Source organism: Polypterus senegalus, chromosome 3 (genome assembly GCF_016835505.1).
Source record: "Polypterus senegalus isolate Bchr_013 chromosome 3, ASM1683550v1, whole genome shotgun sequence".
Taxonomy (NCBI): domain Eukaryota; kingdom Metazoa; phylum Chordata; class Cladistia; order Polypteriformes; family Polypteridae; genus Polypterus; species Polypterus senegalus.
Genome location: NC_053156.1, coordinates 32,426,787 through 32,441,073, shown reverse-complemented (window position 1 = coordinate 32,441,073; position 14,287 = coordinate 32,426,787). Strand labels below are relative to the sequence as shown.

Genomic DNA, 14,287 nt, shown 5'->3' with positions numbered 1-14,287 from the left:
ATAACCTGCATACACCACGTGTTTGGCTGTAACGCCAGAAGTGCGGTGGACGCTGTAAGGGTAGGTTGTGGTTTCTGTTTCTTTCGTGATTTTTTTATTTCATTTAATTTCTTATTTAATAGGCAGAGGGGAGAAGACGTTAATGTGACGCTCTGTCTATTTCTTCACTTTTCTTTTGAAAAGATTTTCGGAAACAGGAAAAATAAAAGCAAAGGGGAAAGAACGGAGGGGGATAAGCAGGAATTCTGAGAGGGGACGGACTGGAGCTTTTCTACCGGATGGCTAAACAGCCAAAAGGAACGCGGTCCCAGACACGGACACCGCGCTGGTCTTTTATTATATAGATTGGCTCTTTCTGGTCAATCCTATAAAAAGGCACTGTCACTTCCAAATGAATGATATTTTTTGTTGACTCAGAGATGACAAGCATATCTAGCTGTGGGAACTGTTTTTGAATGTTGGCCAAAAATTCCTGTTTTACAGTTCCAACCTTCGTACACAGCTAACATCCTGGGGACTCTACTTTTCCCTTAACTTTGTAGACTTGATAGACTCGGTAAGATCTTATACACAGACTAGGTAAGGAACTTGTTACGTTATGGTTTTGCCTTCCAGAGATCAGCCCTTTCAATTTTCCTCCTCACTGCCCTCTCCCACCTTTTCCAGGCTCCTTTTGGCTTCATTCCAACCACCTTTGAGGAACTCTATTCCTCCACACTCACCCTCAACCCCTCATGAAAAAGCTGCTTTTTCTTCCCTCTGGCAGTGTTGAACCCGAGCATAAAAAAGTTGCCCAGAGTAGCCCTTCCATGAGTCACTCCTCCACTCTCCATTTTCTCCAATTCTTGACTATTATCCTTTCCTGGGCCTACTTTGAGTCACATGAGTCTTTATAAAGCAGCACCTCTCTTGCTCTGCTCACCTTGAACTCCTTCTGTGACGTAAGGAGCAGTTTCACCTTGGTGGCATTACCATATAATATATATAGTATCCGACTTAAATCTTGGAGAAATGGACCTCAAATGTCTTGGCAGCATCCATCGTAAGTCTGGAATTATGCATTATACAAATACACTCATCAGTGGATGATCTAATCTTCTTACTACATGATTGGAGTGAGTATTTTTATATATATGTCACACACGTGTGTTTAGGGGACAATTAAAGGAAATGAGTAAATGTAATTCCACAGTGGACCAGGGGGTGGAGAAGGGTACTAATTCTCTCTCTCAATTCTTTGCAGATCATTCTCGGGAAATCTCGCCCGGTTCCGGGGCAACCAACGACGTCACTTCCGTTTCCGGTCCTGATTACATCAAATCCTCTGCGAGCATTTAAAAGCCGCCATCTTAAGACAATGATCAGTTCTGTTTTGGACCCAGTCGTGTGAACATGGTTGTTCTCTTTAACCAATTTTGCAGCCGGGAAACATTATATGGGTGGCTGCCCCAAACCTTCCCAATGTCTCTGGGTCATTCTTATTACAATATATATTATTGCTAATTGAGTCTGTGTCTTCTGGAGTCTATGACAGGTACACAACTAAAAGAATTAAGCACTACACGGCAACCTAACCTAACTTCGCTTCCACCTGGAGCCAAGATGATCATAAAACAAAACAGACAAGCAATGACATCTTCCAGACTATAATATCTTTCAAGCCCTGCTTCCCAAACTACTTCTTCCAGTCCCCATGGAGGATGGATGGATAGTAAAAACTGTCCAGGGGAGTCCACATAAAAGAAAGTGATACGAGTGATCAGTAAAATAGAGAAAAAGGATAGAAAAATAAAATCGTACACAGAGCTGCTGGAAAGGCTGCCACTCGCGGCGGCGCCCAAGTCTTGACGGTAATAGACGGTAAGCCAAAGAGAAGTACCACATTTCAAATGTTTATTCTACAAAAACGCTACAAGATAAAATAAATTTCATTACAACACAAGAAAGGGTAAACAAAATAGATTTTTAAAAAAAAGAAAAAAAAGAAGTTTAAAAAATAATGTCTTCAAGGTGGTGGCCATCATTAGTGATACATTTTCAAGACGATTTCTGAATGCTCACATGACTCGTTTGACCATTTTAAGAGGAATAGCACTGTTTTTGTGGTGAATAGGGTCCTTGAGGGCTTCAAGGTTTGGAGGTCGGTGTGTATATACCTTTGATTTGACAGCCCCACAAGAAGAAATCGTGCGGAGCAAGATTAGGTGAACATGAAGGCCACCCGGCATCACTGTGCAGGAAGATCAACTTCCCTGGAAACATCCGCTGCAAAACTTGCGTATGAACTGTTGATCCATACTGTTGAAAGCACGCATCCAACACATCCATTTCTTCCAGTTGGGGCTGCAAAAAGTTCTCTAGCATTTTAATGTTATATTCTGAAGTGACAGTGACCATTGCTCCCCCTTCCTCAAAAAAGTAAGGGATCTGCAAATTCTGCAACGGCGTACCAAACTATAACAAGCACACTGTGCAGAGATCTCATTTAAAGTTCACATGGGTTGGAATCAGCCCAATAGCGAATGTTTTGCTTATTTATGCAACCATTCAAATGGAACTGTGCCTTAATCTTATATTAAGGTCCTCAAGCAAATTCCTCTTCAAAGACTTGTTGGAAATGCCTAAGGCAGAAGCATGTTTGCTTGCTGAACGTCAAGGAGACTGCAAAGTTGATGCCCTTACAGCTGGGATGTTTTCAGGCGTTCGTACAGTCCTCCAGGATGGCCTAGAGATTTTCTGTTCAATGTTGTACCCATCTGTCTAAATTTAGCCACTCACTGAAGAATTGTTTTCTGGTTTGGCACGTCACCATTATGAGGAATGCTGTTATGGTGTATAAAATCTGTACATATTGGTTTCCATTATATTTTGTTCAAGACAAGACAACAGATGAACTAAGACAAATTAAAGCTGGTTTTCTTCCCTTACACCTTACTTTTATAACACTTGTTCATAGCTTCGTGCTAATTTGGTTTTATAGCCTGGGAAAGGATGCTGAGCTGATACCTCAGACTATTGATTACTTTATGGATGGACATCTGGAACAACAATTTGCTTTATAGCCTGGGACAGGAAGAACTACTGATACCTCAGAGCACATTAAAGGTTTTGTTGTGTGGGAAAACGGACATTGAATTAATTCATCAATCATTTGGACAGCCAGCCAATCAGGTGCATGTGTTGTGAAACCAAGGCTTGACATTTCATAATAAATTTGCCTTGGTTTGGAAAGCAAGAAGAGAGAAGCAAAGGGAGAAGGAGAGAGAAGCAAAGGGAGAAAAAGAGAGAAGAAGAGAAGAAGAAGAGGAACGGACGAAGACAGCCCTGGTAGTCAGAAAGGCATCATGAACATCGATTGCTAAATCAAACGCCTCCCTGGGACATTCATCCTTGTCATCTGTAACTTTTTCGTAAGCTTTTTCTAAAGACTATATATTCAGACTTTCCTATCACTACCTATTTTCTAGTATTCTTTGTTCTTGTGGTATTATTATTATTCTTGTAATAAATACCCTGCTGCTTTTAACTTTCAATGCTTTGTCTTAATGTCTAGAGTGATTGAAGTAATAAGTTAGATTTCTTTGAGCACCTGGTGACAGCCGGATTTTTGCCATTATTTCTGTGCTGCGAGGTTTATATGGCTGAGAGTGAGAGCGCTATACTCAACAGAAGGAACAAATACGAGAAAGAAGGTATTCTTGGCTGATGAATGGCCTATAGTCAAGAGTGCTGAGTCTTTGTATGTTTAAATGTATTCTTGTAGACCAAAAGTAATATTTAGGTCTGAGATATCACTAAAACATCGTATTGTTGTTTGTGCCGAAAATAAGTAAGTCTCTTGAAGTGCTGAATGACAGGCTGTTATTCCTATAGCACTTGTGTGGTTTAAAGTGCTAAGGGTTAATCAGCGTGTGTGTGTCATTCATGGAGCACTGTTGTGGTTAGGGTCTGTGTGTGTGTTTATCTGTGTGTGTGTGTGTGTTCATCTTAAAGTGCAACATTAGACCAACCCGATAACGAACTTGATGAGAACCCTTACCCTTGAGGAAACAGGTAAAAGGGCAAGTGGAAGGAAATACCACGATAATAAATGCTGAAGTGCTTTCGGAAGGCGCATTGTGTAGTGATGATGGATTTATTGTTTTTGAATAACGCTTCAACAGCGAAAGCACAGTACGCACTAGACCAAGGCATGTGGCTGACTGAAAACTACAAGGGATTGCCTATCAAAGGAACCCACCCCAACCCACTCAGCTACCTCTACCTCACACAAAGACCAGGAGAAATGTGGTACTTCATTTTGGCTCACCCCGTATGACATTTCCATCCACCAACAGTTTTCCTGAAAAGCTTAGAAGAAGACATGATATGTACATGACCCTGTGCAATCTCATCACCAGACTTTCAAACCTCTGCAAGATCACCATTAAATCCCTACATTTTACTGATATCTTGTGCGTGTTTCATAGTCTTCAAAGAGAACACCACACATTTTTTAGGCTGGGATTACCAGAATAAAAAAAAAAACTGGCAGACCCCAAGACCTTTCTCCAGTAATTAAGAATACAATCCCCAGTGTCTTACCTTCATAAATCCCATTCCTCCCATGATCTGAATGCATTCATCAGTTACAGTCCATGCTGCTTCCTATAATATGAAAACAACACATTGTTAAGGAAATAGGGAGTAATTGGTGAGGGTGCTCAAGTCCTTAAGGAGCTTCAATCCCTCATCATTTCCTTCTCTTTCTTAAGAGAAACAACTTTTGCTGATTTTGCATGAACTAGATGTATGATACTTCTTGACCACATAGCATAATTGCATATATACTTCTCACTCACACTAGATTGATTCAGTGGTGATTAACAAACCTAACATACATCTTTGGAACAGGTAAGAAAATTCAGTATGACATAGGAGTAAGATAGACACTGACTGGTATGTGATTAGAACTCAGATCCCTAGATCTGAAAGAGAGCAGCACTAATCCAACATAATATAACGTGTATGCTCACCACTCATTTCTGTAGGAGGAGGATAAAATAACAAAAAGGTATTCAGTCCAATCCCTATTCACCAAACTATTTTAAAAAACTGTCAATTCAAGTTTTGAAACTCAGCAAAGTACTCCTAAATTATACAGTTTTGCTTGTACTTAGATAATCCAATAATCGGCCCTAAGGTACAAATCGCAATATGGTCCTCCAGATTGCTCTGTGCCAGGCAGAGAACATTCAACATGGATGACAAGATGTGTTGAGTTATCGGCAGCATACTTTGGTTGGGTAGAATTTTAGCTGCTCCCAGAAGTGGATTGAGGCCTCCCCAAGAATGTCAAACCACCTTTTTTCTGTCTATTTTCTGTGAATGTGACTTAGGAGAGAAGCATTATATTCCCTTGTAAAAAGCATAACCTATTCAAATAAAACAATAAATTCATCAATCACTGTTTAAAAAACAACAAAGCAGTGGCTGGTTTTAGCTTTCAGTTAATGGAGATTATGATGTGCTAGCAGCTGGAGATCCCCATCTAGGGGACACGACTTGTAAAATCCCCTGTTTGGTTAGGAAAATCCTTACATAAGTTTTAGGCTAAAGCTTTCTTTTCTAAGATGATGCAAAAGGAATACAGGGCTCCAGCATCAGATAAAAAAGTAAGCACATCTTGCATTTGCATAACATCTAGTTTTAGTGCACGAGGAATGATGGCCACCTTTCACGAAAAAGACACAGAGTGAAACCTATACTCCCATGTGAACATGAGGCTTTATGAAAACAGTTTTCGCATATTATACAGTAAATGCAACTTACTTTCTGGGAAACACAAATGAAAGAACCAAATAAAAAAGGTGATATCCTCATTTATTAACCACAGTGCATCTCTGAACATTTATTAATTTACCACATTGAATTAATGTGGTGGTTAAACTCATTAACATGGCAATCGGGCTGCAGGCTGACTATTGCACACAACAGCAACACACCACAATAGTTTATTTGCAGATGCTTATTTCATGCTACGTGTGTCTCAGTTCAGTGATGTCTACAATTTCTGTAAAAAGCACTTGAAATTTCCAGCACCACAAACCTTTGTTACAAAGTAATCAGCATACAGCTGAAGTCAGACGTTTACATACACTTGGGGGAATTCTTTAAAACTCACTTTATAACCACTCCACAGATTTTAAAGTTAAAACAATTTAAAGGCAATGCTACCAACGTGTATGTAAACGTGTAACTCACTCACTCACAAGTCAATAAAATGTGAAATACTCTGTCTGTGAACATTGTTGGAAAAATAACTTTTGCCCTGAACAAAGTAGATATCTTAAATGACATGCAGAATTTATCATTTGTTAGTGTACAATCTGTGGAGGACTTCTGAACTGATTTTTAAAGAATTCACCTTAAGTGCATGATATAAACTTCTGACTTCAAATGTACATTTTCTAGAAGTAGCTCCATCAGTCTTATTCTCAGAGCCATTTAATCCAGTTTTAGGATCATAGGAGGTCAAAGCCTACCTCAACAGGATCAGGTGCAAAGCAACAACCAGCTGTGGGCAGGGTGGCAGAGCACTGGAGGGTCCACTCATAGACACACAGCAAATTAAATTCTCCATTTAACTCTTTGGAGATGTAGGAGTAAAACCAGGAGAAAAACCCCACATGAACTATAAAATACTGGTTAAATTCCTAATGGAAAATGACCCTGTGCAAGATTTGAACTCAGGATGCTGACATGTTAGGCATAGGTTGTAACCTCTGCACCACTGTGCTGCCATTTTCAACACCCTCTATTCCTGTTCAGTGCAATGACGGTTAGAGAATTTCCTGTGTGCATCTGGCAGGAACAAATCCTAGACAAGGCCCCATTTTAGGGTTCACCCATGCACACGCTACACCCGATCCTATCTAAAACACCATTCACTGTGACGTGAGGAAAGGCCATTCAAACTGAAAATCCATGCAGGCAAGAATGGAATGGCAAACTCTACATTGGCAAATTCAATGAGGTTCTCTGGAACCAAAAATGTTCTCTGAAAAGAGTGCATTGTCAAAATGGGAGGCAGCACTCTCAAAATGAAAAAAAAAAAGATATTCAGTGTTGAGAGTACCATTCTTAAAAATTTATGTAGAAGGTTTCTAGATGTGGGAAACTGTACCATTAATAGGACAGGCTGCAATTTGGAGAGAGCATCTTAATCCAGAGGTTTGTGCTACTTGGAAAGAGACATCTGTCTTAGTCATTCACTTTTTTACTTTGCAGAAGAGTTCAAAAGCACAAGCTTATGTCATCATGATAGGTTTTAAAGGATGACCTAATAGTTTATAATACAGAACAGTATGCATAATACATGTACATGCATACACTCAGAAACCTGTTGAATTCAGATCAGGCCGTGTCCGGCCATCTACACAGCTAAAATGGTGAGATAGCCAGCAGATAAATGTGCTCCCTGTAACTGAGACATTAAGATCAAAGACCATACAAAGCCTATTATAAAATACAACATATACATTAATCATTGCCACACTTATCTTCCTGTTTGTGTTCTTCAGGTCTTAATGACTGACTAACTAATTAATCTCTCCCTTCATCTTCTATAATGGCAGCTTTTCCACATCTACTCTTAGTCTCAGCCTTCTCTCGTTTCATATGCCCTGGCTTTTGCTCCTTCCTTCTCCCTGTATATGTTACCTGCTTTCTCCTTTTCAGTTGTACACCTGACAAAGGTTACATAGATGAAACATTGTATATTTAACCTTCTTTCCAATTAGATGTGGAAAAACTTTTAACCTTTATATCTATATCTATTATATATGTATGAATGTGTGAACACAGTACTGTAAATAGTGACTAATGATGCCAGACTGATGAGATGGGTATTACATTTTAAACCAGATAATATTCTGAAATTAGAAACATTGATGTGCAAACTGTGGGTGTTTCATTACAGTTCATGCAAAATCATACATTTTTACTATTTTTTAATATGACTTTCTTAAAATATGCTTGTATTCAAGAAGATAAAGGAAACACACTTAAGGGTCTTCTGGCCAATTCTAAACATACAGTATCATGCATTTTCTGCAGATCCTTTGGCCACCAACTACAACTCTCATCCTACTGATAGTCTATTGGATTGGGATCTGGGAAAATAAGTAACATGAAGACTTTGTAATCTTTATGTTTAATGTTTTTTTATTTATTTATTTATTAATTTTATTACAATCAATACATAGCAATCAAGTTCTAACAAAAAAAAAAAGAATTATGCTAAGAACAGATCGATCCCCACCCTTGAGAGAGAGAGCAAGCCAAACGGTGTAAAATTTAAGGCTTTTAAAAATACCTAAATCAACAAATTCTATGTGCTTTATGAAATCATTTCAAAATATTACTGATTAGATCCTGCCATGTTTTGAAAAAGTCTGCACAGATCCTCTAACTGAGTATTTGATTTTTCCAATTTTAAATAATATAACACATCAGTTTCCCACTGACTTAAAAGAGGAGAGTTTGGGTTCTTCCAGTTTATCAGAATAAGTCTGCGTGCCAACAGTGTAGTGAATGCAATCACAGTTTGTTTGTCTTTCTCCACTTTAAGCCCCTCTGGAAGAACCCCAAACACAGCTGTTAATGGGTTAGGAGGGATTGTGAGTCCAAGACTGTCTGAGAGGTAATTAAAATTTTTGTCCAAAATAATGTTAATTTGGAGCAGGCCCAGAACATGTGACCTAGTGAGGCTGGGGCTTGGTTGCAACGTTCGCAGGTTGGATCATGTATCATTTATGTTTAATGTTTATGACACTTTGTTGTAGAACCAGAAAAGAGAAAGTGGAAAGGAAGTTTAAAAAATGGAGAAGGACACTGGAAGATAAAGAGCTGAAGATAAATAAGAAGATAGAATGATCAGGATTTAGAAGTCCGCCTGCACAGAGACATATTGAAGAGAGTGGATAAATTTAAATATCTAGGATCAGTGGTAAGCTTGAGAAAACTAGATGCAGAGATAACCCACAGATTAAACTGTGGTTAGAACAATTAGAAGAAGGTATCAGGAGTATTATGTGATCAAAGAATTAAGGCAAAAGTTATAGGTAAGAAGGCGGCACGGTGGCGCAGTGGTAGCGCTGATGCCTCGCAGTTAGGAGACCCGGGTTCGCTTCCCGGGTCTTCCCTGCGTGGAGTTTGCATGTTCTCCCTGTGTCTGCGTGGGTTTCCTCCGGGTGCTCCGGTTTCCTCCCACAGTCCAAAGACATGCAGGTTAGGTGGACTGGCGATTCTAAATTGGCCCTAGTGTGTGCTTGGTGTCTGGGTGTGTTTGTGTGTGTCCTGTGGTGGGTTGGCACCCTGCCCAGGATTGGTTCCTGCCTTGTGCCCTGTGTTGGCTGGGATTGGCTCCAGCAGACCCCCCGTGACCCGGTATTTGGATTCAGTGGGTTGGAAAATGGATGGATGGATGGATGGTTATAGGTAAGATGTTTAAGACAGTGATAAGACCAGCAATGCCACATGGAGCTGAAACATAGGCAGTAAATGGAACGCAGGAGATGTGGCAGAAATGAAAATGTTGAGATGGATGTGTGAAGTTACAAAAGATGACACAATAAGAAATAAGACATCATCGGTACAACAAAAGTGGGAGAGACATCTAAGAAAGTACAATAAAGCAGGCATGTGATGTAGTAAGGGCATGTGATGAGGACAGAAAAAGAGTGATGGCAATGGAAGTACAGGGGAAGAGAAAATGAGGGATGTCAAAGTGGAGGTTGAAGGATAAAGTAAAAGATCTAAAGGAAAAGGGCTTGACTGGAAATGACATGCAAGGCCAAGCTGTTAGGGAGAAGGTTGATCAAACACATCAACCATATTTGGAGGTGGGGAAAGATGATGAAGAAAAAGTAAGTATCATGCGTGAGGTGTGTGCTTTGTGACTCAGAGCATTAACCATTTTAAAAAGGGTAGCTTGTTACCAAACACATGGTCAGCAAAAATTCAAATGATAATCCCTTGGTATTAAGAAGCCTGATGTAAGGCATGGAAACATCTCACATACTGTTGATACAGCAGGATGTATCCATTGATTCATAAGAGTACACCAAATTCTAATCCTACTATCCCACACTCCATATGTCACAGAAGAAATTAAGAATGCTTAGACTAGGTGACATTTAAGTCTTCAATCATCCAGTTTTACGGATTACATGCCCACTGTAGCCACAATTACAGGACTAGAATTCGGTGTGGTCTTCGACGTTTGTATCCTATCCACTTTAAGGTTCAACACATTTTAGTGTATACTTAGACATGCCTGTCTACATACCCCTATTTTATGAGCAGTAAATTGAGTATTTGTGTCCTTTTGTATTAGCTTAAATGATTGTGGACATTCTTCTTTCAACTATCTTAGTATGAAGGAATTTTCTTCCTCAAAACTGCTAGCGAAGTGGGTGTTTTTTGTTCATTGCTCCATTTTTCATAAACTTTAGAGACCAGAGTGTATGAAAATCCCATGAGGGCAGCTATCTGTGAGATCCTGGGTCCACCACATCGATCACCAATAATTAAACAATGGTAATTTAGATTACATGTCTTGCCCAATCTAATGTTTAGACAGACAACAATCTCTTGCCCTTGCCTGTATTACATATATTTTGAGTTGCAGCATACAAGCGGAGCCATTGCATTAATGAGCAGTTGAGTAAAAAAAAAAAAAATGGTATGCCATATTTAATTGTACATAATCGTCTCCTTCTTTATCTTTAAAAAGAAGAGAAAAAACTTGTGATGTTTTAGCAACATCTTGTAATTATTTTCATTTAAACATTAAAGCAAAAGTCAGCTTGGGTAGTACAGCCAGGAATGTGAAACAAAAAAACCCCCCTCATTCCTGGTAGAATCTGACCATATTTACTTAAATAATTTACCAAATACAAAATAATTTAGGTTCATATGTATATTATTTTCATGTTACCCTTAAAAAAGGCACAATATAATGCCTATTGCATTAAAACGTGAACAAGAAAGTATCAAAAGCAATGACACAGCTTTCTACTGTACATGACCCGCATTTAAAGAAAGCATCTACTAAACAGCACAAGCCAGTTAATTAATCAGGGGGAATTCAGAGAAGTGAGGAATTTGCTGAACTGAATGCTTTTTGAGTAGGGATTTTTTTTGGTAAATCACAGACTTGCAAAGAAAGTGTGTCTTCATTGCATCTATGGCCTTACTTAATTCTGATGTCACAAATGACTATCATTGTTCAAGAAACTTTACAAGGGGATTAGTCGATGACAAACATTTACAGTTGTGTGTGTGTGTGTGTGTGTGTGTGTGTGTGTGTGTGTGTGTCCCAAGCGGTGCAATTATTACAGTATAGCCAGTAAACTCAGTAGTTTGTATTTTTCTCCACCCTAAATCAGTGATACCTGATAAAAAGCATTTATAAAAATTTTCATAAGAAATGAGATCTTTTACTTTCTTTTGACCACCGTTAGTCACCAAAGGCTCCCAATCCATCAGAAAATGTGTTATATCTGTTCAGCATAAAAACATTAGATTAAAAATTGTTCTTGGCCATCAGTACAAACCATGTGGATTAAGTAACATACATAAAAAAATAAACTTCATTTTAAATATAATAAAACACGGTGCCTTGCACAAGTATTCACTCCCCATAGTTTTCAAATACTGATGGGTTTTAAATGGTACCTTTACATTTTGTAAAACAAGTTTATTGTACAATTGCAATGTTACATTACATTTAACACTGCTGTAAAATGGTGGTGCAGCGTTTAGTGCTGCTTCCAGCGTTCAATTCTAATAATGGTTGTGGTCACACCATAACATACCCCACCCTGTGATTTCCAGTGGACTGCTGTCCTATCCAGGGTCAGTTTGTGCTTTTCTACCCAAGGCTACAATGACTACTGACCCCCACCAAGCTCTCAGATGAATTTGGAATATTAGACAATGTTATATCACATTGCAAAAAGAAGTGTTAAGAAAATGTTGCTTTGAACTTTCTGTTTCATTTGCCTGCATGCACATCTTGGGCTTTTCTAAATCCTAAACCACTACTTCTGCTTTTATAAAAACAAAATTGTTTTATTCTATCACCACATGTCAACCATGTGTTCTTTCTCTTAAATCCACAATCTTGCATTTTCTTTAGCCAAGCTAAAAAGCTGAAGCTTCCTATTTATTATATTGTCAGATATCTATAGCAGCCAATAATATCACTGTTTCACATCAAAAACTGTGGTTTCTTTTACATTATGGAATCCATTTTAAATTGTTAAACCAGTACAATCCACACTTCTCACATCAACAAACACCCATGGTCTCTGTGGTCTAGATCACTTACCTCAAGTTTAAGCAGAAGAACAAACAGTGACAAAAGCCTGCAGAAAAAAGCTAAACTCAGCTACATTAATACTGTATGTTTTATTCTCTTTTTATAACTGGTGAAATATTTTTGCTACTGTATATTTCTAGTAAAGGGCGTACACTTAAATGAAAACTTTTAGTGAAAACAGAAATTATTACTAAGCCATAGGATAGAACAGTAATGCAGTGTTCTTTATCACCATGGATTAAATCCTTCCCCAGGTCATGGTCTGTGTAGAGTCTGCATGTTCACTCCATGCCTGCGTGGATTCGCCTCTAGACTCTAAGGTTTTCCTCTAACAAACCAAAGACGGGCATTTGATGTTCATCAGTAACACTAAATAGGCTTGGGGTGGACGTTTGTGTGTGTGTGTGGATGTTACAATGGACAGATGTATTCCTGCTTAATGCTGCTTAAAAGGCTCTGGTGTCCTGTAACACTCAATAACCCAAAGGCGAACATTTGAGGTTCATTAGTTCCACTCAATGTGCTTGAGGTAGATGGGCATTTGAGCAGATGTTACAATGGACAGGTGTCCTCACCGAGGCTGATTCCTGCTTAAAGCTGCTTCAATGGGCTCAGGAACACATGATATATGGATGAACTGCTTATCTGTGTAGTATATGTGAACTTTTTGGAAACTGTAGATCTTATTACTTAACTCCCCTTTTCCATAATTGTTAAGCCGAGGATCCAAGTTTTGTTTTGTCTCAAGTCACATAACTGCACTTCATTCTTCAGGTTAAATGAAAGAGATGTCAGAATGTACTCTTGAAACTTTGGAATACAAAGTCTGCTTATGTTTGATGTAGTATTTCTTATGCAGTTATTGGCTGATATGTTATATACCCTTATTGTAATTGTGTACAGTGCTCCAATAAAAAATGAAAGACATATGAATACATTTAAATAATATTCTACCTATTATACCTGATGCTCTCTCTTGGCAAATGCCATGATCTTGATTAATTTTCTAAACCTAAATACAAGGAATGCAGATTTCAGAATACAGGACAGATGCAATGGGCACAAGACCTGATCCCCACACTGGATGGGATGCGGACTTTACCATGGCCCATTTATGCTTGAACGCCCACTCTGGACTGCAATGATACTGCATTTCCAAAACGTTTTCTTTATTGCACCGGATTTAAACGCCACCAGGCTTATCTCATTTATATAGCGGCCATCTTGGGCCTGAGCTTGGGATACTGCCCATGGCACTGTTCCTTACTCCATTTTTGTAAACATAACAGATAAACATCATCTGAGATATAGGGAGCCTTCAAATTATTGCATGGAAAGATTTTGTGGCACAGTGGTAGCGATGCTGCCTCGCAGTTAGGAGACCCGGGTTCGCATCCCGGGTCCTCCCTGCATGGAGTTTGCATGTTCTCCCCGTGTCTGCGTGGGTTTCCTCCGGGCTCTCCGGTTTCCTCCCACAATCCAAAGACATGCAGGTTAGGCGGATTGGCGATTCTAAATTGGCCCTAGTGTGTGCTTGGTGTGTGGGTGTGTTTGTGTGTGTCCTGGGGTGGGTTGGCACCCTGCCCGGGATTGGTTCCTGCCTTGTGCCCTGTGTTGGCTGGGATTGGCTCCAGCAGACCGCCATGACCCTGTATTCGGATTCAGCGGGTTAGAAAATGGATGGATGGATGGATTTTGTCACCAGTCTGGAGGACCCAGCACAGACTGTACTATAGAATGCACTGGGGGGAGTTGTTTTGGGGGGCTAGGTTTCTAAGACTGTGACCGTGTCTGACTGTGCCTTTGACTTTTTCTCCAATAAGCTTCTCAGAGGTTTGTATCCAGGGATGCTGCCGACTGGAGAGGTTACCTTCCTCTCCTCCACTGTAAACTGGCCACAAGTTAACAATTAATTAATGA

At 39.4% G+C, this 14,287-nt stretch overlaps 1 protein-coding gene across 2 annotated transcripts in view; it reads right to left on the bottom strand.

The window, feature by feature from the left end:
• acadvl (acyl-CoA dehydrogenase very long chain) overlaps nt 1-14,287 on the bottom strand; it is a 165,612-nt gene that overhangs the window by 69,151 nt on the left and 82,174 nt on the right. For both annotated transcript variants that reach the window (XM_039746913.1, XM_039746914.1), the window contains exon 13: nt 4,585-4,647. In XM_039746913.1, coding sequence (XP_039602847.1) covers nt 4,585-4,647 — 63 coding nt within the window. The remainder of the gene's footprint in view (nt 1-4,584; nt 4,648-14,287) is intronic.